General features: G+C 38.9%; 1 protein-coding gene across 1 annotated transcript in view; it reads right to left on the minus strand.

Moving 5' to 3' along the window:
* The window catches only part of LOC149260604 (ATP synthase small subunit 6, mitochondrial-like), a 45,007-nt gene extending 21,260 nt beyond the window's left edge, over positions 1-23,747 (minus strand). Inside the window, exons 1-2 of the mRNA XM_089380329.1 lie at positions 23,327-23,747; positions 23,173-23,218 (exon numbers count right to left, since the gene is read on the minus strand). Of these exons, the coding sequence (XP_089236455.1) occupies positions 23,173-23,218; positions 23,327-23,447 (167 nt within the window). The 5' untranslated portion in view covers positions 23,448-23,747. The remainder of the gene's footprint in view (positions 1-23,172; positions 23,219-23,326) is intronic.
* Positions 23,748-25,454: the final 1,707 nt, after the last annotated feature.

Here is a 25,454-nt window from a genome sequence, read left to right on the forward strand (position 1 = left end):
ATTTACAGAGGGGCAAATCTGAACTTCATACAAACTCCTGAAATATCCAAACTGTAATCCTTCACTCGGCCACCCGAGATTTGAACTTGCTTATGTACTGTCACCCGAAAATCTCAGAAAAAAATCGAACCCGTGTACTATTCTTCTGCGAAGATCATAGCCACATATTTATAGTAGTTTGTCCTACATATAAGCTGACCTGACATATAGGGAAGGGGTGTGTCTCTTTAGGTGAGCCAACATGTATTATTCCATACAGTTTTGGAGGCCGATTTCAAGAGAGGATTGTGCTTGTCTTTTGGAAGGTTCTTAGACACTTTAATAGACTACATATATATATATATATATGACACATGCTGAAGAATAGCTCTTCATTCATGACATAAATTCTTTTGACTCTAATGATAAATCCTAAGGCTCTCAATGGGAGCCACTAATAAAATAAAATATCTTGCTCATGAAACCCATGAAGCAAGGCATACAAAAATAATTTTATTTCATTTCATCATTTACAAAGATCATAATTACATGTCATTATAAAGATCGAAACTAATTACACTTTTCAACACTCCCTCTTAACTAGGGAGGTATTCATACGTACTTGGTCATTCTCAATATGAAGAATGTCTCATAAGAAGAATTCGGATTTGTAACTCATTTGTATAGCATCATACCAACCAGCATTGTTATATAGCAAGGCCTTGACTAACAGCTTTATCTCTCCACAAGATCAAAGCACAATGTTGGTGATACCAATGATTTATAGACATACTCATCATTGTCTCTCTAGGAACATACCCCACCCGGGTTCACTCAGGATATGCTCCATAAGAACTATTCTTTTCCTAGACTCCCCAGTCCCACAAAGAATATCGGTCCTCCAAGTCTACTCTTACTGTTGGATGCCCTATCTCATCCTCAAAGAGCATCAGATGCCAAATGATTACGCAATCCTCCATTCTGTCTTCCTAGGTGAAGAACAGAACGACATGTCTCTCTCCTTTTTCAACCCAGGAGGATATATTCCATTAAAGGAATGTACCTAAGCTCCCTGCTTGGGAATTTCCAAGTTTCTTCCAAGTAAGAGACTTCTTTTCAAGTTCCCTCTTAACTAGGGACCTATCGTAGCTTCTCATGTGGAGATCTTGGAACAACCAACTGCTTGAAGAGCTCCTTTTTTCGATTTCATGAAGTTCTTCTTCGTCAAGGAGTCTTCATGTTTGGGGACTTCTACATAGGGCACAATTCATGTATCACTTTGGTCCATGAGTTAGTCATGTTCTCAACTCATCATAAAGTGATCCATCAAATTTTCCATCTAGCTTTGCTTCATGTCATTTTGCTTTCATACCTTTGTGATGATCTTTCACCATGACATCTTCCTATAAGTATTAGCATCCTGCATACATATTGACACATCTCCCACAGATATTCAGTTTCAAGGGTCTCTATCTTTTTCTTACTTCCATCAGAGTCTTCACATCCTTCCAAGAGATCTTCTAGTCAAATCTTCTTGGACTTCAGATGTTGAATGCCTTCTACCTTCGTTCCATATTATCACGATCTCTTCTTACCTTTTCACACACTTCATTCCTAGGGGCTTCTAATCAGAGTTCCTCATCGTGGTCAACCACCTCATACTTCATATGAGGGAATATTATGTTGATTTCATCTAGAGTGACTCATGCCTTCCGACATTCTTTCATCCGAGGAGATTCCTTTTCTTTGATCATGCTTCTCAAAATAGAAGTAGTGATCCTTGTTACATGCAACCATACGACATGACTTTATAATATTAAATACAAGCATACATACCTTATTTACCTTTAAGTCATCTAGGCTTCTTTCAGCAACTTCCTTGATTGAAAATATCTTCAACCCCTTGATCTGCTTCATCTCTTATGTCATCATACCATCATCCCATGAACTTCACAAGTTGGAGTTCGTGATGAAACACTTGCTTCCTTTCTAGATCGGTGAATCCTTCAATGAGGATTCCATCTTGCATATCCTTATTCAACAGATGTTTCCCTTTTAAACTGATGTATGATGAGACTTGTCCTGGATGACTTCTTCCTTTGATTTTTCAATGAGGTCACCAAGAGCTATATCCTTTGACCATCAAACATCCTTCATGTCTCCTATGGTGATGTCACGAGCTCTTGCTTCTAATGCTTCTCTTCCTTGGACTTCCTTCTTTCAGCTTCCTCCACTTCTTCGGTGAAATTGACTTCTTCTCTATCCTTCTTGTTATTGTCCTTCTTAAGTTAAGGACAATCTTTCCTGTAATGTTCATAGTCTTTGCATCCATAGCATTGAGCTATGCTTTTCTTTTCTTTTTGAGAACCAAAATTTTCCAAACTTCCTTTCCTTCCAACAAATGTTTGAGTCCTTAACCTTCAACACTTTTGCCCTCAACTTGTCTTCTTCTACCTTGCATAGAAATCACAAGTTGTCGAATGAGGTAACTTTCTTATCCCATGGATATTTGTTACCTTGATTATCAGTTAATGCATTATAGATCAATGATGATTATCTTCTTTCCTAGATCTTGTAGATGAGATCTTATGAAGATATCCTTCATCCTTTGATACCTTTACTTTTTGTGTAGATCAAATCTAAGTCGTGTGACCTTCTTTCTCGCTTCTTCAAAGAGTATTCTTACGAGTTTATAATATGCATCTCTTTGATGTCTCTGATATTGCTATATGAGAGGATCTTTCATAAGAATCCCTTTCCATGAATTCAGAGGAGACCTTTTAATATGTTCAGTAACATCACCTTCTTAGAGGACTATGCTTATCCTCCTTTTCATGCAAGGAATTTTGAGGACCTATCCAACTTATAGATCTCCTTGCAAACACAAAGTCATTTTACCAAATTGATTAAAGAATGACAGATACTTAACAAGTGAAGATGAAATCTTCACCTTAATCACTTTGACGATGGTTGAAGAAGATGTATTAGTGCTCCCTCTTGGATGATCTTCTTCCAAATTTAAAAGCCTTTCTATAGTAGACAAGGTTGTTCCTTTTGATGAGAATGATTTGCTGCTTCTTTGGACGAACTTCTTCAAGGGCAAGGAGAGGATCCTTGCTTGGTTTATAACCTTGAAAATGATGATAATGCCTTCTTGCCTTCAATAGACTTCGACTTCTCTTGTAATGTAGATCATAAATGCTTCTAGGGGTTCTCGAGCTATGTTGCCTTCTAGACAACTTGATGAGGGTCTTTGTGGCCTTTTGATGATGTCTATAGAAACAAAAACTCTTGTTTTTGTAGACTGCTTCTTTGATCTAGGGTTTGATTCTTCAATGTAGATCTTGATCTTTTGCTTTGATAACCTTCAACTTGCTTTGATGCTTTCCTTGGAACTTGAACCTTGAATGTCTCTTTGATTAGATGCCCTTCCTTTGACTAGAGCACCTTAGCTCTGATTCCATGTTGAGAAATCTAGGGCATTAGCATTAGGGGATTTCTCTTCCATTAGTGACTGCTTGTGAATGCTTTTTACTTCTTAGATTAGGATCTTCTTCATGTTAGATTATTAGTGTTCTTATTCATCAAACAGTAACCAATGTGTGAACATAAAATACACAAGAGACACATCATGTAGACTACAAGCCAAGGCCAAAAACCTCTCACTCTTTGAGAGGAAAACCCGCACAAATTCTTCTTATAGAGATCCAATTGACAAATACCAAGACCAAGACCCTTGACCTATTAGCCCCTCCAAGACCAAGACACATGTTCTCTTAACAATCACCATTCTCCTTGACTCCTCTTCCACTTTGACCTCTGAGATCTCCACATTGTCATATTGTTAAAATTGGCAACTAGGGCCAAACTCCACATGGGTCATCTTATTTATGACAACTGATATTTTTCTTGGGTTCCTCTCTCCGAGAGGTGTAGGATTGATCTAAAGATCATCCGATTCTGACATGTACAAATAAAGTTATGAATTTATTTTGATTATGATCAAATTGTTAAGGTCAGCCAACAAACTTATGTAGGCTCAGAAGCCCAACAGTCACGTCTATTCATCCTCAATGTTGCATATAAATAGAAGGTGACTTAGCCTCATTTGGACACACTCATCTTCACACTTCTCTCTCTCTCCTCATTGATTGGGTACAGATTTCTGGGTCTCTCTCTCTCCACACGTCTAAAATTTTGGGCGGCTGAAATTTCAAGAGACTAAATGTCTGAACAGTTTGACCAAGTGTTGACCAACGTTGACTGCAGCTAGGGTTGACCGTAGGTGGGTTGTTTGACCAAACTTTGACTAGGCTGAATTTGACTGTTTTGAGGGTTGTTTTATCTTACTATTTAGAGGTTGAAGTTGACCAATTTGTTAAGGGTCAAATCTACCCTGTTGACCAACGTTGACTTTTCTAGTTAGGGCTCTTTTGATGCTGTTATAAATTATCATATTTGTAAATTGTACTATCTCTCTCTGTTGAACTATTGAAGACTAAAAGAAGACTTGATCAAGGGTTTCCCCACATTGGGGTTTGTCCCTGGCTGGTGCCACATCTTGTGTCCTCTTGTCTGGCTTGTCTTCTACTATTTATGTTTATTTTCTATCTGCATTTTACTATCATGTTGATGTGATTGCTAATCTGAATATTGATACTGGGCTAATAAAGAAATTGAAGTAAAATTGCTCTAAAGCATAAAACATACAATTGTTGCCTAAAACTAACATGGTATCGGAGCTGAGGTGAAGACAAAGCCCAAGTAAGAGTGAAAGAGCAATCACCAAAGACATTTGGACAAGGACAAAAGGCTCAATGGGTTCCTCGTCCCACTTCCCAGCTAAAGACAAGCTCCATGATAAATCTGACTATCATGGATGGAAGATGTCTCTTGATTTGACCTTGGAAGAACAAGAAGTGATGGATTATGTGCAGGGTAAAATCCCTGAGCCTCCTTCAAATGCACAAGCTACTGTGAATACCAAGTACAATAGGGTTGAAGTCAAAGCAAAGAAGATTATCAAGGATTCCATTGACAAGCATCTGGTGGCCTACATCTCTGAATTGAAGACCTCCAAGGAGATCTACGACAGGTTGGTTGGCATGTTCAAGGTCAGTAATGCTAATCAAATTCTAATTCTCAAGAATAAGTTGAAGGATATTAAGAAGGGAAAGGACGAGGATATTCAATCCTATTTCTTTAGGATCACTGAGATCAAGAATGATCTACTTTTGATTGGAGAAGTCATTCCTGACAGGGAACTTACTCTCACCACCCTTGGAGGACTCCCACCTGAGTGGTATGTATTTAGAACCATTGTCCTCAACAATGATCGAATCCAGGGTTTGAAGAATTGATGTCGAGATGCATTCAAGAAGAAACAAGAATGGTGGAGCAAGAAATGTCTTCTAATAGAAGCAACCCCATTGCATTCTCCACTCATGCCAAAAGGAGAAATAATGCAGGGTCTAAAGGTCATTTCCATGGAAAGCCTGGATCTAAGAGAGGAAGGAAGGGCAGGTGCTTTGTTTGCAATAAGTTTGGCCACTATGTAAGGGGTTGTCCAAATAGAAGGGACACATCGCATGATGATGATCACAATCATTCCAGGGGAAACTTCAACAACAACGATAAAAGGAATGGCAGGTCCAATGGCGGTAAAGGAAAAAGGAATGCAGGACATCAAGGAAATGGTTGACCCTCCAAGAAATCAAGTAACTCCAGGTATGAAGAATCAAATGTTGTTAACAATAAGCAAAAAGAGTACTATCTTATATCGGCCCTCTCCATTGCCTCTCCTCCGGACACTTTGGGAAATTGGCTGATTGATAGTGGTGCCTCAAGGCACTTCACCGGATACAAGGAAGCCCTCTCTAATCTGATAGAAAAGGAGACAAACTTGGAGATCATCCTTGGAGACAATGCCACCTATCCCGTGAAGGGAGTAGGGAATGTTACCCTTCAATTGAATCAAGGTAACATTATTCATTTGCAAGAAGTACTATATGTACCTGATCTCAAGAAGAACTTGGTGTCCATTTCAGCCATGGAGGACAAAGGATTCAAGGTGGCATTCATCGATGGAAAGGTATGTGTTTGGAAAAGAAATTTTAAAGATGCTTTTACTCTTGGGTTCAGGGTTGAAACTTTGTATCAAGTTGGAGGAAGTCCATTGGGAGCCATGTCTTGCGACACATCTCTACAATCTGAACTATGGCACCGGAGGTTTGCCCACCTTCATTATAAGGCCCTACCTAATGTGAGACAGATGGTGACAGGTATGCCTGAGTTCAAAGTAGAGCATAAAAGTGTATGTCCAGGATGTGTCGAAGGAAAACTTACAAGGGGACCATTCCCCTCAAGTAATAGCAAGACCACAGATATATTGCAATTGATCCACTCTGACATATCTGGTATGATGCCCATAAACTCTTTGGGAGGATACTTATATTATCTCACCTTTACAGAGGATTATTCTCGCAAGACTTGGATCTACTTCTTGAAGAAGAAGGATGAAGTGTTCACCTGGTTCCGATACTTCAAAGCCTTGATCGAAGACTAATCCCAGAAGAAAATCAAGATATTGAGGAGTGATAATGGGACCAAGTACAAATCCAATGAATTCCAAGATTATTGCAGAAAATTTGGCATTAAGAGGGAGACTACAACGCCATACACTCCTGAGCATAATGGTGTGGCTGAAAGGAAGAATCGCTCCATTGTAGAAGCAGTTGTGCCATGCTTCATGATCAAGGCCTTCTGAAGTTCCTATGCACTGAAGCTGCAAATACTATCGTGTATGTTCAAAACCAATGCCCTCATCAAGCATTGGAATCCAAGACTCCCGAAGAAATGTTCACTGTAAGAAACCCGATGTCTCTCATTTTAGAATTTTTGGAAGCCCCATATATTTTCATATGCCAAAAGAGCAAAGAAGCAAATTGGGTGCATCTAGGAAGAAAAGAATCTTTGTGGGCTATAGTGAAAATTCTAAGGGATATAGAATTTATGTGGCTAGTCAAAGGGAAGTTGAGATAAGTCATGATGTCACCATCGACAAAGATATGGCCCTCAAGTAGATCAACAACCTTCCTATCCCAAGGAAGGACAGAGAAGCTGACACTGGAAAACAGGGTGCAAAAGAAGACGAAACTATGCCTGATGTTGATGAACCTATGGATCCTATTGATCCTCCTCCTAAAGAACCCTCCTCCTAAAGGAGACCCTCATGGATTAGGGAGACTCTCGAAGATGCCGAGAGACATATTGCACCAAGGGCGACTTTCTGTGAAAGCAAGAAGCCAAACAGGGATCAAGGATACTTGACCTTCATGAGCATTATCATTCAAAATGAGCCTTCATCATTCGAAAAAGTCGTGAAGCAACAAGTATGGAAGGATGCTATGAATGAAGAAGACGAGTCAATTATGAAGAATGATGTCTAGGATGTGGTCCCTAGACCCCAAAACAAATCAATTGTCACCTCTAAGTGGCTCTACAAAATCAAGCATGGAACTGATGGAAGTGCAGAAAAGTTCACAGCTCGCTACGATTAGATTACGATGAGATATTTGTACCTGTTGCCCAATACACCACCATCCGCTTGATCATAGCTCTTGTTGCGTCACAAGAATGGAACCTACATCAGATGGATGTCAAGACCGCTTTCTTGCTCGGTTAAAGAGGAAGTCTATGTGGAACAACCCGAGGGGTTTGAGGTTAATGACTGGGAATCTCATGTATGTAGGTTGAAGAAATCCCTCTATGGATTGAAGCAACCACCCCGGGCTTGGTATGAGAGGATCGATAACTATGTGATGACACTGGGATTCACTAGAAGTGAAGTAGATCTGAACCTTTACTTTAAGGTTGAAAATGATAAACCTCTCATTCTAGTACTTTATGTGGACGACCTATTTCTGACAGGTGCAGACCCTCTCATTCACAAATGTAAGAGGGAGTTGGCTTCTGAATTTGAGATGAAGGACCTAGGACCGATGCACTACTTCCTAGGGTTGGAGGTTTGGCAAAAGCCAAGTGAAATTTTCCTATCTCAAGGAAAATATGTTGTGAAGACATTGGAAGGATTTGGGATGGTGGACTGCAAGCCAGTGACTACCCCGATGGAATTCAACTTTAAGAAGTTATGTGGTAGTGTTGCTGGACCTGAATTAGGAAATGCTTTTGAGTATCGTCAACTCATAGGAGCACTGATGTTCTTGGTGAACTCTCGTCCAGACATATGTTTTGCAGTTAACACATTGAGCCAATATATGGTTGAGCCTCATCATATACATTGGATTGGTGCCAAGAATCTTCTGAGATATCTTCGGGGCACAATCACTCATGGACTGAGATACACTGTCGGAGATGTGAGGCTGCATGGTTATTCTAATGTTGATTGGGTTGGCAGTGTGGTGGATCGCAAGAGCACTTCTGGATGTTGTTTTTCTTTGGGTTCTACTTCGATATCCTGGATGAGCAGGAAGCAGAAATCGGTTGCCTTGAGCACTGCCGAGGCCGAATACATAGCTGCTAGTATGGCCTCCTGTGAAGTTGTCTGGTTGAGGAAGCTCTTCAATGAGCTGTTTGGACATGTGTTGGATACCACCGTGATCCTCTACGACAAGCAGAGTGGGATCCGATTATCAAAGAATCTTGTGTTTCATGATTTCTCCAAGCATATAGATATCAGGTACCACTTTATCCAGGATATGGTATAATGAGGAGCAACAAGGCTCCATCACATTGGGACTAATGAGCAAGTTGATGATATTCTGACAAAGCCACTAGGGAAGGTCAAGTTCTTGGCCTTCGGAGAACGACTTGGAGTTGTGGAGAGACCCTCTTATGAGGGTCCTGTATGAGATGGACATTAAGCTCTGGGAGCTTCGAGGGGCTTGGGGTACTTCTTAGAGCGATGAGCAACCATAGGGTGAGTGGTTCAGCCTTCACCTAGTGATTTCCTGCGTACATGGTGAGTGGTTCAACCTTCCCTTGCGATACCCCTTGGCGACATGTAGGCAGGATGAGTGGTTCATCCTTCTCCTGCTGAGACATTCTACCCATGTAGTCTGGGACTCACAAGAAGTACCTCTCATCTGGCCAATGAGTAGGGAAATGAGGATAGGGACCATAATACTACTGATGGACGCATCGTGTACTACCGTACTCCCTATGCTAGGATGACTGATATTGATCTGGGATCAATTGGAACTGACTTCGGGTCAGTAAGAGTGGTATGAGACACTCTCTTTTGATTGGAACTGACTTTGGGTCAGTGAGAGTGGTATGACACAGTCTCCTTTGATTGGGACTGACTTCGGATCAGTAGATAATGGTACGATACATTCTCGATCACTTCTTCTTCATAGTTCAGCAGAGCAGAGCAATGCATTGATGGCAGAGATAGTACAGATTGGAAGATGGAGTTCTCCCTAGTTGAGAGGGAGTGTTAAAATTAGCAACTAGGGCCAAACTCCACATGGTTCATCTTATTTATGACAACTGATATTTTTCTTAGATTCCTCTCTCTAATAGGTGTAGAATTGATGTAAAGATCATCCGATTTTGACATGTACAAATGAAGCCATGAATTTATTTTGATTATGGTCAAATTGTCAAGGTTGGCCAGCAAACTTATGTAGGCTCAGAAGCCCAACAGTGACGTCTATTCATCCTCAACGTTGCATATAAATAGAAGGTGACTAAGCCTCATTTGGACACACTCATCTTCACTCTTCTCTCTCTCTCTCTCCTCATTGATTGGGTACGGATTTCTGGGCCTCTATTTCTCCACACGTCCGAAATTTCAGGAGGCCGAAATTTCAAGAGGCCGAAATTTTAGGAGACCAAAATTTCAGGAGACCAAATTCTTGGACAATTCGACCAAGTGTTGAACAGCGTTGACTATAGCTAGGGCTGACCGCAAGTGGATTGTTTGACCAGACTTTGACTGGGCTGAATTTGACTGTTTTGAGGGTTATTTTATCTTGTTGTTTAGAAACTAAACTTGACCAATTTGTTGAGGCTCAAATCTTTCCTGTTGACTAATATTGACTTTTCTGGTTAGGGCTCTTTTGCTGCTATTATAAATTATCAAATTTCTAAATTGTACTATCTCTCTCTGCTGAACTATTGAAGACTAAAAGAAGATTTGATCAAGGGTTTCCCCACATTGGGGTTTGTCCCTAGCTAGTGGCACATCTTGTGTCCTCTTGTCTTGGCTTGTCTTCTACTGTTTTTGTTTATGTTATATCTGCATTTTACTGTCATGTTGATGTGATTGTTAATCTGAATATTGATACTAGGCTAATAAAGAAATTGAAGTAAAATTGCTCTAAATCAAAGAACATACAATTGTTGCCTAAAATTAACACATATTATTGAGATTTTTCTTCTATTATGGCACAGATATAGCATCAAGACACTTACTGAGGTTCCACCGAGATTGTGGCACTATTTCATCACTGTGTATAAACTAAACTTGACCAATTTGTTGAGGCTCAAATCTTTCTTGTTGACTAATATTGACTTTTCTGGTTAGGGCTCTTTTGCTGCTATTATAAATTATCAAATTTCTAAATTGTACTATCTCTCTCTGCTGAACTATTGAAGACTAAAAGAAGATTTGATCAAGGGTTTCCCCACATTGGGGTTTGTCCCTAGCTAGTGGCACATCTTGTGTCCTCTTGTCTTGGCTTGTCTTCTACTGTTTTTGTTTATGTTATATCTGCATTTTACTGTCATGTTGATGTGATTGTTAATCTGAATATTGATACTGGGCTAATAAAGAAATTGAAGTAAAATTGCTCTAAATCAAAGAACATACAATTGTTGCCTAAAATTAACACATATTATTGAGATCTTTCTTCTATTATGGCACAGATATAGCATCAAGACACTTACTGAGGTTCCACTGAGATTGTGGCACTATTTCATCACTGTGTATACTGCTTACTTGTCACTTATTCACTATGATCTAAATTATATATAGCTCCTAAACATCACACGTTACTGTAGCATCCTCTCTGAACTGAGTTTTTCTGTTTAGGGTACCAAAACTTCTTCAAAACAGTCATCCGAATCTCAAATTTTTCACTATCCCTATCTACTCGAATTTAAAGAGGGACAAATCCGAACTTCATACAAACTACTGAAATACCCAAACTGTAATACTTCACTGGCCCACCGAGATTTGAACTTGCTTCTGTACTATCACCGGAAAATCTCAAAGAAACTGTCCGAAAATCTCAAAAGAAAATCGAACCAGTGTATTGTTCTTCTGCGAAGATCATAGCCACATATTTATAGTGGTTTGTCCTGTATATAAGCCGACATGACATATAGCGAAGGGGCATGTCTCTTTAGGTGAGCCGAGATGTGTTATTCCATACGGTTTTGGAGGCCGACTTCAAGAGAGGACTGTGTTTGTCTTTTGGAAGGTTGTTAGACACTTTAATAGACTACATATATATATGACACATGCTCAAGAAGAGCTCCTCATTCATGACATTAATTCTTTTGACTCTAATGATAAATCCTAAGGCTCTCAATGGGAACCACTAATAAAATAAAATCTCTTGCTCATGAAACCAATGAAGAAAGGCATACAAAAATAATTTTATTTCATTTCATCATTTAAAAAGATCATAATTACATGTCATTATGAAGAGCTAACCTAGTTACACTTTTCAACATCTAGAAGCTTCTCTGCTTATCCTTATCTTAAGTGACTTTTTATTTTATTTAATTTTAGTCACTTGGACTTTTTCCTTGATTAAGCATTTCCCCTTCTTTTATTTAATTAAATGACTAATTAAAGTCACTTTTAATGTAGGAAAATGGTGAATATGCCTCTATGATCTCTCAGGCCACTGAAAGTCACTTTTCACCATCCCATATTGTAGATCTCTTCATTTGTGTTCCATCAAGCTATTACACTAAGGTGTTTCATCAAATATTCTTCCCAAAATGACACCTTGAGTGCATTTAATTAATAACCCTGTTTTATGAGAATTGCCGAAATGCGACAAAACCAAGAATTAATTGTGCGAAACTAGCCCTGATGATGAGATGTTGTGAGCGATCCCCGTCAAACCCCATAAAACTCCTCCAGAGTCCAAAACCTTCCAGGTCGCATCCTAGCCGCATCATAAGGGAAACTAAAAATAGGCACATTACATTAGGCACGAACATTACATGTATTTTCTCTCTGCAATAATCAAACATTCGCAAACATTAGCAAACTGGGCAATCAAATTACACCAGTCTCCTGGAATCTTTTGTATCTAGGAGGAGGTATGTCCTTTTCTGTAGTTGAGGCATTGGAATCTACCTCTTAAAATTTTTTGTAATGTCCTCATAATCTACCTCTTAAAAGTTATTGTAATGTCCTCAACTACTAAAAATAAGAAGTACTCGATAACTCACTTTTAATCCTAAATAATAACTCCATCCCTTTGCATATGCCCCTAAAATGAATGTTTATTGAGAGTGCTATGTGGACAAATATCAAAATTATCACTAAGAGGTTATTTGGATTTATCTAAATGATGCATATAACACTACTCTTGCCAAAGTGAAAACTTTTAAGGTCACCAATGTAGATATTTCACTACCAGATATTTGCACAAATATTAGGAATTTCACTAGCAAGTTATGTGGATTTATCTGGATGATGCATATAACACTGCTCTTAACAACGTGAAAATTTTTAGGGTCAACAATGTAGATATTTCACCTCATGATAATCCAAGCTACACACAAAGAATAAATTCCTACAACTAACATCTGAAGGTTAGGAAACAAGTGTCAAAACAGCATATCCGCTTAAATCAAAGCACTATATGAACAATTCCAAACTAGAAAGTGTAGGTACTACATATCACTAGGTTAGATAAATCTAGCAAAAAACTAATGGTTAGATCTACATAAACAAACTTTTCAAAATCAAGTTAGCGAGCTGGAATTAGTAACGGCAATCACATTTCTTATCAATTATTAAATAGATATTACATGGACTTTACAACACTCTTTGCTCACACGCTTGTTGCAAATCCACACTTACTTGCCACTAGCAAAGTCTCTTGAAAAAACTGAAAGAACTAAAACGACCACTAACGTATCATGCACACTACCCACAGAAAACTTCACACTATGACCATTTAACTAGCGTATCCTGCTCTCCTTCATATAAGATGAGGAAGAAAGTTACAAAACAAGCCATAAATGGCCTAGAGTAGTGTGCTCAACTTTTACATGAGTAAGTCACTCGTAAGTGCACCTTAAGTCCAACAAATTACTCCTTAGATAATGTGCCCTCCAAGAATCGAACTCACTATATGTAAGCATGTAAGAATGAATAAGAATCTCTCTCATGCATGTCCTTCATTTCCTTGAAATTGTGCCCCATTAACTATGAATCTATCTCATGCATGTACTTCATTTCCTTGAAATTGTGCCCCATTAACTATGTCTTCATAAGCAGCTCATCGTCCTTGCAAGAAAAACTCCCTCACACAAGTGCACTCGTTCTCCAATGGAAGCCAAGCTCAACAATTCAAATTCCTAGAGGTGAAACGAAATGGACAATAGGATCAACGCAACCAAGTAAACTAACACCCCTCTTTACAAGGAAAATGTTCTCAACCAAGCCAAGCTACTCTTCTTCATCTTGAACTTCCCCTCCCCTCGAGGCTTCCATATAAAGTTGACTACTTGTGAATATGAACATACCCCTAGGCCATTGTTCCCTTCTATACTCTAAAACCTCTTCAAAATCTTCAAGTGTATTCCCTTGTTCAAAGATGACTTCATCAACAACTTGCCAACCTCCAATGTCCTTCATGTTAACTTCATGGGCCAAATTCTTCATACACCACAATATGAGCAATTCAAGACTTCCTGCAATGCACATAGATTGGAAGAGCTCAACAAGAGTAACAACTCATTCGTCCGAAAATATCAAGCTTGTGGTGCATGCATCAACCCATAATGAACCTTCTTCATTCTGCAAGCATATCTCAATAATACACTCCTAGCAACCAGAGCAAAAGTCTCAACAAGGCCAACCCAGCCTCACTCTTAGAATCCTCTAGCAAAAAACTTGCCTTTGCACTCTTCAATGCTCACATTAGATGCATGCTTGAAAACAATCAATGATTCCACAATAAATTTTGGAACTATCTCCAAATAATCATTCTCCTTCATCATGGAATCCCACAAACCTATTTTGGATGTGCCTCCTCAAAGCTAGTAGGATATTCCTCCATCCACATCTCAACTTTTCACTTCAATGAGATGAATTTAGAAGATCCTTCTAGTCAATGACACTCTCTAGGATCAAACATCCCAAACTTAGCCATTCCTACTACTTCAAACAAAATAGATCAACAAAAAATCATCAACCTATCACAAGTTTAGTTGTGCCTATCTTAGGTGACAAATCCACTCCAATCACTAGGGCAAGCAACCTTTCACAAATGTATGAACAATCATTAGAGCTTCCTAAGCATCAAACCCACGAAAAGCGTCCAACGACAACTACTCACAATCAACAATCTACTCCAATCTCTAGAGCTTCTTGGACATCACATCCATTGAAATATTCCATTCTCGACTCTCTCTCACAAGTAGCTCAATCCTTAGCACAAACCACTCCAAACAATGGAGTATCACAAGCATTACACCACCAACCTCTCACAAATCCTGAAACCTATTTTAGACATTTATTGTCTCCAAATCTTGAAGCTTTCTAGCGCATCACTCCCACAACATATCATAGGTACAAATTTGCACTCAGAATTAATTCCTCCAACTTTCAATTGAAGATTATGAAACACTTATGAAATAACAAATTTGCTTAAACCAAAGCACTATATGAAAACTCAAGAGTGTAGAAAAGGCATATCACTAGGTCAAATCAAACCTGCAAAAAACTAATGGTTAAATTTAAATAACATAATTCCATAAATAAAACAAATAAGTTAGAATTTGAAGCATCAATCACATATCTTCTTATCAACTATAAAAGAAATATTGCACAGGCTTAACAACACTCTCCACTCACACCCTTACTAAAAAACCACACTAGCAAAATCCCTCTACATAGCTAGATCAACTAAAGCATCATACGATGTAACACGCACTCTTCCCACACGAAAGCAAAATTTCATGCTCTATCTATTTAATTAGTGCAACTTTATATCCGTTGTATAAGATGAGGAAAAGAAAGTTACAAAACAAGCCATAAATGGCCTCAAGTGGAGCACCTCATTTATGCATGAGTAACATCCTGTAATTGCACCTTAATTCCAATGAATCACTTCTTGGGTAGTGCACCCTGAGAATAGAACTCGCTATATTTATGCATGAATGCATGCTTGATAATCTCTCTCATGCATGTGCCTCTCTTCCTTGAAATTGTGCCCTCCAAGAATAGACAACCTCCAAATGTGATGCACCCTACATGCATCACAACCTACACCCTCTAAAATACAACATGCATGCAACATCATGGACAAGACGTCATGCGTGCATAAGCTTCCTAAAATATAACACCACATAAGACAAGTAACTACTAACATGCATGAGAATCTCTCCCATGCATAAACCTATTAATCACTATTGCACCACATTAATGAAGTCTTCATAAGCAACTTGCCATCCTTGCATGACAATCTCCCTCACATAAGTGCACCCTTCCTCGAGGAGGACCTAAGCCAATCAACAACTTGAATTCCTAAGGTGAAAGAAAATGGAGAACGTCATCCAAAAAACCAAGTAAACTAATAACCAAGAATGGCACAACACATGACCCACTAATCATGGACATTATATTTTCTACACAATATACAAAGTATTTCGATGGCATTGTTAAGTTAATAAACAAACATCTATGTTACCTCAAGTTGAGGCAATAGGACAACAATCAAAGAAAAAGATTTAAATATTTAAAAATTAAAGATCTAAAATACAACTCCTACATATCTTTGAACAATTAATTAGCAACGCATACATATAAATAAATAGGCATGTATCATAATGGATGAATCTTTGACTTTTCTCACCCCTAGTGAAACTGGAAAACAGTAAGTCAATGACACATCTCATTGATCAATCAAAAATTGATCATGTCCATAATGAACATAATACCTTCAACATAATCACCATCTCTGTTTGTCGCAACATCTCACTTCAAGACTTTTGAAGCCATTCTTATCTCTAGGTGGAGATAACTGTATACACATGCCAATTTTTCAACTCCCTTGGAAGTAAGTTTGTTTCTCTTGACACAGTGGATAAAGTTTTAACCTGTACGTCAACTAATTCTTCATGAAAACCAAGAAACTAAGGACCTATGACAATGATTAAAAGGGAAAATTATAGAATATCTATAACTACCCCATGCATCCTCCGGTTCCCCTTGGACAATGATTAGTTTATCCTCTCTTCAATTTATTGTGTTGCATGATTGTTACCAAGTCACCCTTGCAACTCTAGAGCACATATCCTTGAGATGGCCACTCCTAAACCTCCTTGACCTTAAATCCCTTTGCTAGAAGAAATTGGTTGAAAATTTTTACCTACCCAAAAAGCCAAATTCATGAACAGTGTTCATGTGAATTACTCTTGTTTATGGAGCATATGTATTATATTTTTGTCGTGCAATATGAAGAACTTATCATGCTTCGCTTAATAATATTAAAAGATCATATGAAAAATCTCAATTGGCAGCTCAAGCAGTTACGGGCTTTGAGCTCCATGCAAGAGATCCCAGGGTTGATTTCTAGAGCTTGTTGCCTCTAATGCATTTCTCACTCAATGTCCCTACTGCATGAGGCACCATAGTCAACATTAGCCAGTTTGCACTATGTACCACCTGCAAATGTGGGGTAGTGCACGAGGGTTTCCAAAAAAAAATCAAAATAAAAATGTCATTTTTGGCCTATAAAACCCTTGGGATAGCACCTACCTTAATATCCTTAAAAGTGTTGCCCAAATATTTCTCTCAACCAAGAAAGTGTGAAAGTCGTAAAGATCTATTATTTGGAAACGTTTGTTAGTATTGTATAAATATACATTATTGGCTCTGAAACAGGATTCGTCCAAAACAGGCCACGTGTCCGAATCCCACGAATCCGACACGATTCGATGGGAATTCAAATCCAAAAATGGGGCACGATTGAATCTCGGTTGTGTCCCGTTAGGACACAAAGTGTCCCGATTTTGGGATTCAAATCCCAAAAAAGTGAAACCCGCGGCATAAAAACAATGTTGTTCTTTTCATTATTTACCATTTCTCTCATTCGTTTTTGCAAATAGTGAGCTGTGGGCAAGGAGCTAAGGGTTTGGAGCAAGGAGCTAAGGGTTTGGAGCGTTTGGCAAGGAGATTCAAGCACCAGGTAAGTGCATTTCATCTCTATTTTTTTGCATTTCTATTACAGCAGTTTGTATATGAATTTTTTTTTACAAATTTGTGCATGTTTTGTCTTTTTACTGTATTCATGGCTCAATCAAGGGCAGTAGGTAGGGGGCAAAGGAAGGGGAAGAATGTCTCCATTAGAGATGCCCTCCTCCCCCAATATCATCAGAGTTTGCTGCAAGTAATTTTGAGGGAAGGCTTCCTCCTAAAGACAACATTGAGAGATATCCCTTGTGGAAATATGTCACAAGAGAGGATGGGACAAGCACCAAGGGGAAGGGAGGAGACAATGTGCAATGGAGATGCAACTTTTGCCACAATTCTTTCAAAAGCACATATTACCGTGTGAAAGGCCATTTGTTGGCTTTACCAGGTTGTGGAGTTGGAGCTTGTAAAGTTGTTCCTTTACAAAAGAGGAAAGAAATGGAAAAAGAGTTCACTGTTGGTATGGCAAATGTGGCTGCAAAATCAAGAAAAACCAAGAATGAAGACCCCCTTCCATTTTTGAGGAAAGGCACCACCAAATTTCCATTTGAGAGTTCTATTGGGGGACAAGCAGCAAAAAGAAAAGCAATTTCACTTGGTCCAATGGACAAGATTTTTCAAAAAGAGAAACGGGAAGAGCTTGATCTCACCATTGCCTTCTTTTTCTATCAAAACTTCATATCATTTAATGTTGCACGCTCACCTCTATTTATTGAGATGTGTCGAGCTCTAACTCACGGGTCTCCATCATGGTATGTGCCTCCTGGTTCAAAGAAGCTTAGAACCACATTGTTGACGAAGGCAAAAAAAGAGGTGCAAAAAATGCTTGAGCCTATTAAAGCATCATGGCCAACATCTGGGGTTAGCATTGTTTCTGATGGATGGACAGATCCAACACGACACCCACTCATCAACTTCATGGTGTCTTCCTTGAATGGTCCAGTTTTCTTGAAAGCAGTGGATACACTTGGAGAATACAAGGATGCACAATTTATGGGTGAGTTATTTATTAAAGTTATTGAAGATGTAGGTGTTGATTCTTGTGTGCAAATCATTACAGATAATGCACCTGTTTGCAAGGCTGCTGGCATGATTGTGGAAGCTAAATATCCACAAGTGTTTTGGACACCTTGCATTGTCCATTCATTGAACTTAGCACTAAAATCCATTGCTTCTGATGTGCTTTGGATTGGTAACATTATTGAGGATGCACGACATATCTGTAACTTTGTGCAAAATCATACAAATGCCCTCACTATCTACAAGGAGTACAACAATCTATCATTGTTGAAGATTGTTGATACATGGTTTGCCTCTTCATTCATCATGTTGAAGAGGTTGAGGGAAGTCAAGACTGCTCTTGGGTCCATGGTCATTTCTGAGTTTTGGTCTTTCTGGAGAAAGACAGATCAAGTAGCCTCTAAAAGAGTGAAGGACACAATGCTAGATGATGCTTGGTGGGAGAGGGTAGATCTAATTATTCAGATCATGGACCCTATCATTTCTTTGCTTCGATTTGCAGATACAGACAAACCCATCCTAGGAGAGGTTTATGAGGGATGGGATTCCATGATTGAGTCCGTGAGGAGCATTATTCTACAGAGTGAGTGCCCCGAGTATGAGACATCACCAGAGGCCTTTTGTGGTACTATACAGGATATTCTTCTCAACAAATGGGACAAGAATTGCACACCTTTACATTGTTTGGCTCACTCATTGAACCCAAAATACTACAGTCGTGAGTGGCTGAATGGTGGACCTTCCCGCAGATTCCCTCCTCACATGGATGGTGAAATCTCACAGGGGAGGAAAGATACATTCAGGCAGGTTTTCCATGATAGAGTATTGCTTGATGAGGTTGAGGATGCCTTTGCAGAGTTTTCCACTGGCACTGGTCGATTTGCAGGATATGATGTGATTAGAGACAAGGGGCTAAGAAGCCCTATTCTTGGTGGGAAAATCATGGGGCAACAAGCCCTCCTCTTCAGCAATTAGCCATGAGGCTCCTCTCTCAGGTGACTTCATCTTCTTGTTGCGAGAGGAATTGGAGCACATATGGGAATTTGTATAGTGTGAAGAAGAGCAGGCTTGAGCAGTCCAGGGCAGAGATAATGGTGTATGTGCACACCAACCTTCGTCTTATTTACAGGCAGAGGGAAGAGTGGTTGAGGGGAAAGACAAAGATGTGGGATGTCTTCCCTGATGATATGGGTCTAGACAGCAATGTTGAGTTGGCATTGGCCAACATGGATCTCAATGATCCAATGCTAGAGCCTATTAGATTTGATGACGGTGATATTTTAGAGGGGTCATCTTCCACACCAGCAGATGCAAAGGCGACTATGGATACAGGGGAGGAGGAGGATGCAGGGGAGAGCAGTGGGGACCATGATGATGAGGACATTGATGTTGATTGTGATGATGACTATGAGGATTGATGACTCATGAGTCATGGGCTACCTATTGCCTTGAGGCTTGTATACCTGTAGTTGTTTTATATTTTCTATTTCTATTTGCCATTGGCATTGCACTACCTAAGTAACACATTTTGATTTGATGACTTAATGAGAAAACTACAGCTATCAGTGTCTTGGTCTTACTATCTTGTAAGTTGTCTTTCATTTACTATCTTGTAAGTTGTATGTACTATGCATGCTATAATGTTACTAACTTACTTTGTAAAGAGTAAAACTAGCATCTAGATGAAGATCTATGTTTGAAACCAATGAATTTGTATCATTAATGAGAATTTGTGAAAGAAATATCTAATTTTTAATATATATATATATATATATATATATATATAATAAAATAATATATAACGAATCTTACGTGTCCTGTTCCGGGGGGTCAACGTGTCCGAATCCGACACTTGAATCCCCATATCCTACGAATCCCCGTGTCAGGTTACTTAGATTATTGATATTTCAACATTTGTCAACAGTTTCTAAGCCAATATAAGGATCACATATTAGAACCTCTAGGGTCGAAAGCTTAATGTGCTCCAACCAAAATAATTTGCTCCATTTTAAAATAGCTAAGTTTGTGAATATTTACTTGTCTGCAAAAAAAATATGCTAAATTGTATGGGTATGATCTTGCACACTCACCTTGGGAATGATCAGATCTTCCCTTAGCAGATATTTCTATTATTGTTTAAAACATGTCTTGGGATGTTTCAAGGATTGTGTTTACAAGAGGTTTCTAGTTTAATTTTCTGACTTCCACCAGGGCTTTGAATGATCGTGTTTAGGTTCTGAATGGTGAGAAGCATTTCTGTTGAAAGAATGAAACTTCCTTTTGTTCCCTGATCTTCTAAGATTTTGTTGAAACTAAAGAATCAACATTCCTATACTATGATTTGTGTTTTCCACATACACACACTGAATGTATCACTACCATTTCTACTTGAAATCATAGTGATGCAAAGCTTTTCTACGGGAAAAATAAATCTTACACCCTCACTTGGAAAACTGAGTTCGACATCCCCTACTGATATTTGCTCGTAATATCAATCCCGGTTCAGAATGCATTTCCTTAACAATCCATTCACTTCATACACATATAATGTCGATTTTCTTTATTAATTATGAATTTGTGCAGCAATGCAAATGTTGAATGCTATTTAACTGATTGCTCCTTCCTCTCCCTCCCTCTCAATCACAACTACTTTTTGGCCCTCTCGTGCACTCCCTGCATTTCTCCTTCTCCTCTGCTCTTCTCTTCAGTGAGGCCACAAGAACGTTAAGAAAGCCATGGATAGTATGATCAGAAACAACGTTTTGATCAGTGTTGAGGCAATCAACCGACTGATAAATGAAGTAATTTAGCAGGAGGAAAGCCATGAAATTCTGCAAGCTAGTTTCATCCGTATGGAATATCTTCTGCCTTATATTACGATCTTCCTCCAAGATCAACTGCTTAAAGCGTTCTCTGAGACCCTGAAGCTGTGGCTGCCAGTGTTGCATAATTGCCTCACACACGCCAAAAGCAAACGCCATCGCTCCAATTCACAGCAACGGTGTCTCGATTGTCTCAGCAACAACCTTGGGAGAGCGTCAACAAAAATTGAAAATTGGAGGGTACGTTTAATTACCTCATTAAAGCCCTTGAAAGTGACTTTTCAGTAATTGTTAGAGATCACGAAGTTGTCATTGCTCCAATCCTTCCCCTAATGAAGCATGTTATTGAGGAGGAGGAAAACCATCAGATTCCGCAAACTAAGTTGAGGCATGTCCACAATCTTTTGCTGGTTATAAGCGTCGTCTTCCAAGATCAACAGAAAGCTGCCCCTAAGCGCCTCAAGATTTGGTTGCAACTGTTGTATAAATCCCTTACAGAGGCCAATACCATACTCCAAACCTACGGTCCATCACACAACAAGGGCGGCGTCTGGATTATCTCATTGGCAACCGCAGGATATCCACTGGACAAGACAAAAAATGGAAGGTACCTTTTAATTTCCTCTTTCAAGGCCTTCAACAAGAATTTTCAATGTTTGTTACTTCTACTTCACACCTCATTGTCAAGAGGGATCCGATCCAAATGGAATTGGCGAGCGCGCAAGAGTCCAGAAAAGGACAACCTCTTTCTACAGATGAAGCAGAAGAGTCAACACGACCACTCCCCAAAGATGAAACAGAAGTTTCCGTAGATGAAGCACAAGAGTTAGGGCGACCTCCCTCTAGAGATGAAGCAGAAATCTCTACATATAAAGCAAAAGAGTCTATGGATGAAGCAGAAGCCTCTAGGGATGAAAGAGAAGGGTCTACAGATGAAGCAGAACAGCTAGAACAACCACTCTCTAAAGATGAAGCATGGATGTTATTCAGAAGAATTGCTTTCAAAGACAACCCTGCTCCTCCTATGGATATAGAGGAGTGTTCTAAGAATATTGCAGACAAGTGTAAAGGTTTTGTTTTGGCCATAACCTTAGTGGCCGCAGCAATGAGGGGAAAAGGCAGAGTAGATGAATGGGAGACTTCTTTATCTTCCATTAAAAATGCAGATTCTTCTTCTTCTGCAGATACTCTGCATCCTCGCATTGAACCACAACTCTATCCACTATTAAGATGGTGTTATGATGCATTGCCCAATTCAGACATCAAAAATTGCTTCCTATATTGTGCCATGTATGCGGAAAATGAAAAAATCTCTGTGCAGGAATTAGTGCAGATGTGGGTTGCAGAGGGTCTTGTGAGAAGCAAACAGGGGAACCATTTAATGGACATAGCCATTAGGCAAAGATACGTGAACCTTCTTGTAGATCGTTGCTTCTTCCAAAATGCTACCGCTGACAAGGGTATCATGTTTGCTTGGCTGAATCCAGAGCATGAATGTATAAGAGTTCACCATTTGGTTCGCGAGATGGCAATATATGTTGGCGAGAAGGAGGAGAATTGTTTACTCATGGCAGGTCAAGGGCTGCAAAATTTTCTTTATTAATTATGAATTTGTTTCAGTGTGATGGTATAGAGTAGTCCCGCCCTAAAAGTCAAGCAATTTTATTCAACAACAAAAATCCGTAGCCACAAAAGATTCATAGGCAATAACCAAAACATTCGCTATGAAAACGTAAATCACTGTCTCCATGGCTACGGATTTGCAGCAAGTTGTAAGCAAAATCTCAATATCCTTCTGAATGGAAAAAATCAAATCCCAATGAACACCGTCACTAATAAATCCACATGAACTGGAAAGGGAATAATATTCAAAAACCGGGGGATCTACGGGGATCTGAAAGTATAAATATTGAAATTTGGATTAGTAAGATACAATACCTCTTTCCATGGCGCTGCACGAAAGGGGAATTTTTTGCATCCTCCTCTGTGAAATCAAACCATCAACAAACCGTAAATACATACAGATAATCAACTAAAACTTTACTTCAGGCAAGACTGCAAAGGAATACGTAACGAAGATCAGGGAAGATACCTGTCAAGCCAAGGGACATCTTGGTTACGATGGCGAATGTAATGCCAAAACCGACCAGAAATGGCCAGTTTCTGTTCAATTCCCTCTTCAAAAACACCCTCATTGGCTCGTTCAAACCCATTGCTCTGCTCTGCTCCGCTCCTGACCAAATCCTACCGGAATGACCAACTTCTTTACTGGCGGCTCTTAGCAATGACCTTAAGGCAAGTACTGCGGCTTTGTCCGTCTACTTCCCCTCTTTTGTCCGTCTACTTCCCCTCTTGATATAGATGGCTGATGTTCTCCGTCACCCCTATCAAAGGACGTGGGCAATTAATCTCCGCCATCACCCACTACCAGATGCGCTATTCATTCTTATTTTGACCCACAGCTCTTTAGAAGCAGCTAGTTAGCTTAGTCGCCCTATAATGCCCGATAGAATAGCCGTTCTCCCCATCGACAGAACATTAGCATCCTATAAGAGCCTATTTAGTCAGCCCTATTCACTATCGCCCTAGAACCGATCAGTTGCGTGTTCATTATATGGCCTACCTTTTTAATAACGTGACATTGGACCTTCACTATAATATAAAACTAATGTAGGCTTTTTTTCCTTGAGGAAGAATAGAAAATACTATTAATGTAACACTTTGGTTTGTGCGGAGTTAATGAATGAGTTTGTGTGTAGTTTAGTTATTTCAAGATTTTAGATTTGAATTTTATGGAAAAAAATTGAGGATATAGTCATTTGTTGGGATTATATTGTGTTATGGTGTGGATTATATTGTGTTATGGTATGGTCAAAGTTTGATAAAGGCTCGTTCAAACCTATTGCTTTGCTCTACTAATGAATGAGTTTGTGTGTAGTTTAGTTATTTCGAGATTTTAGATTCGAATTTTATGGAAAAAAATTGAGAATATAGTCATTTGTTGGGATTATATTGTGTTATGGTGTGGATTATATTGCACTATGGTATGGTCAAGTTTGTTAAGGCTCGTTCAAACCCATTGCTTTGCTCTACTCAGCTCCTGACCAAACCCTACCAGAATGCACAAACTTCTACCGCAGTGTAGGTATAATATAAAAGCATCGCAGAAACCTTTGTTTTCTCTATTATATAGAGGCTTTCTTTGAATGGGGAATATTATTAATTGGTTTGGTTTGTGTGGAGTTAATGAATGGGTTTGTGTGTAGTTTAGTTATTTCTTTGCTCTGCTTTGCTCGGCTCCTGACCAAACCCTACTGGAATGCACAAACTTCTACCGCAATATAGGTATAATATAATAGCACCTGAGAAACCTTTGTTTTCTCTATTATATAGAGGATTTCTTTGAATATACAATACTATTAATTGGTTTGGTTTGTGTGGAGTTAATGAATGGGTTTGTGTGTAGTTTAGTTATTTTTAGATTTTAGATTCGAATTTTATGGAAAGAATTTGAGAATATAGTCATTTGTTGGGATTATATTGTGTTATGGTATGGTCAAGTTTTATAAAGGCTTGTTCAAACCCATTGCTCTGCTTTGCTCGGCTCCTAACCAAACCCTACCGTAATGCACGAATTTCTACCGCAATGTAGGTATATAATAAAAGCACCCCATAAACCTTTCTTTTCTCTATTATATAGAGGCTTTCTTTTCTGAGGAAGAATAGACAATACTATTAATTGGTTTGGTTTGTGTGAAGTTCATGAATGGGTTTGTGTGTAGTTTAGTTATTTCTAGATTTTAGGTTCGAATTTTATGGAAAAAATTTGAGAATATAGTCATTTGTTGGGATTATATTGTGTTATAGTGTGGATTATATTGTGTTATGGTGTGCTCAAGTTTGATAAAGTTTTGCATAATTTTGGTGACAGTATTTTATATTTGGGTATATTATTTTTTTATCCAACAAATGGATTAGTCTTAGCCTAGGCTAAGCCTAGCCAGGGAAAAGAAATGAGACATTGTTTATAAATTTAGGATAGGTGTCCACAAATGGGCATAGAATAAAAGTGATTGAACATGAGACATTGTTTATAAATTTATGATAGGTGTCCACAAATGGTCATAGAATAAAAGTGATTGAACATGTATAGGGTTTAAATATTCACAAATTTAGAATGGGTGTCCACAAATAGACAAAAAATAAACAACATTGAACAT

Source organism: Pinus tabuliformis, chromosome 6 (genome assembly GCF_031772625.1).
Source record: "Pinus tabuliformis cultivar Carrire ecotype Pingquan chromosome 6, CPIR1, whole genome shotgun sequence".
Lineage (NCBI taxonomy): Eukaryota > Viridiplantae > Streptophyta > Pinopsida > Pinales > Pinaceae > Pinus > Pinus tabuliformis.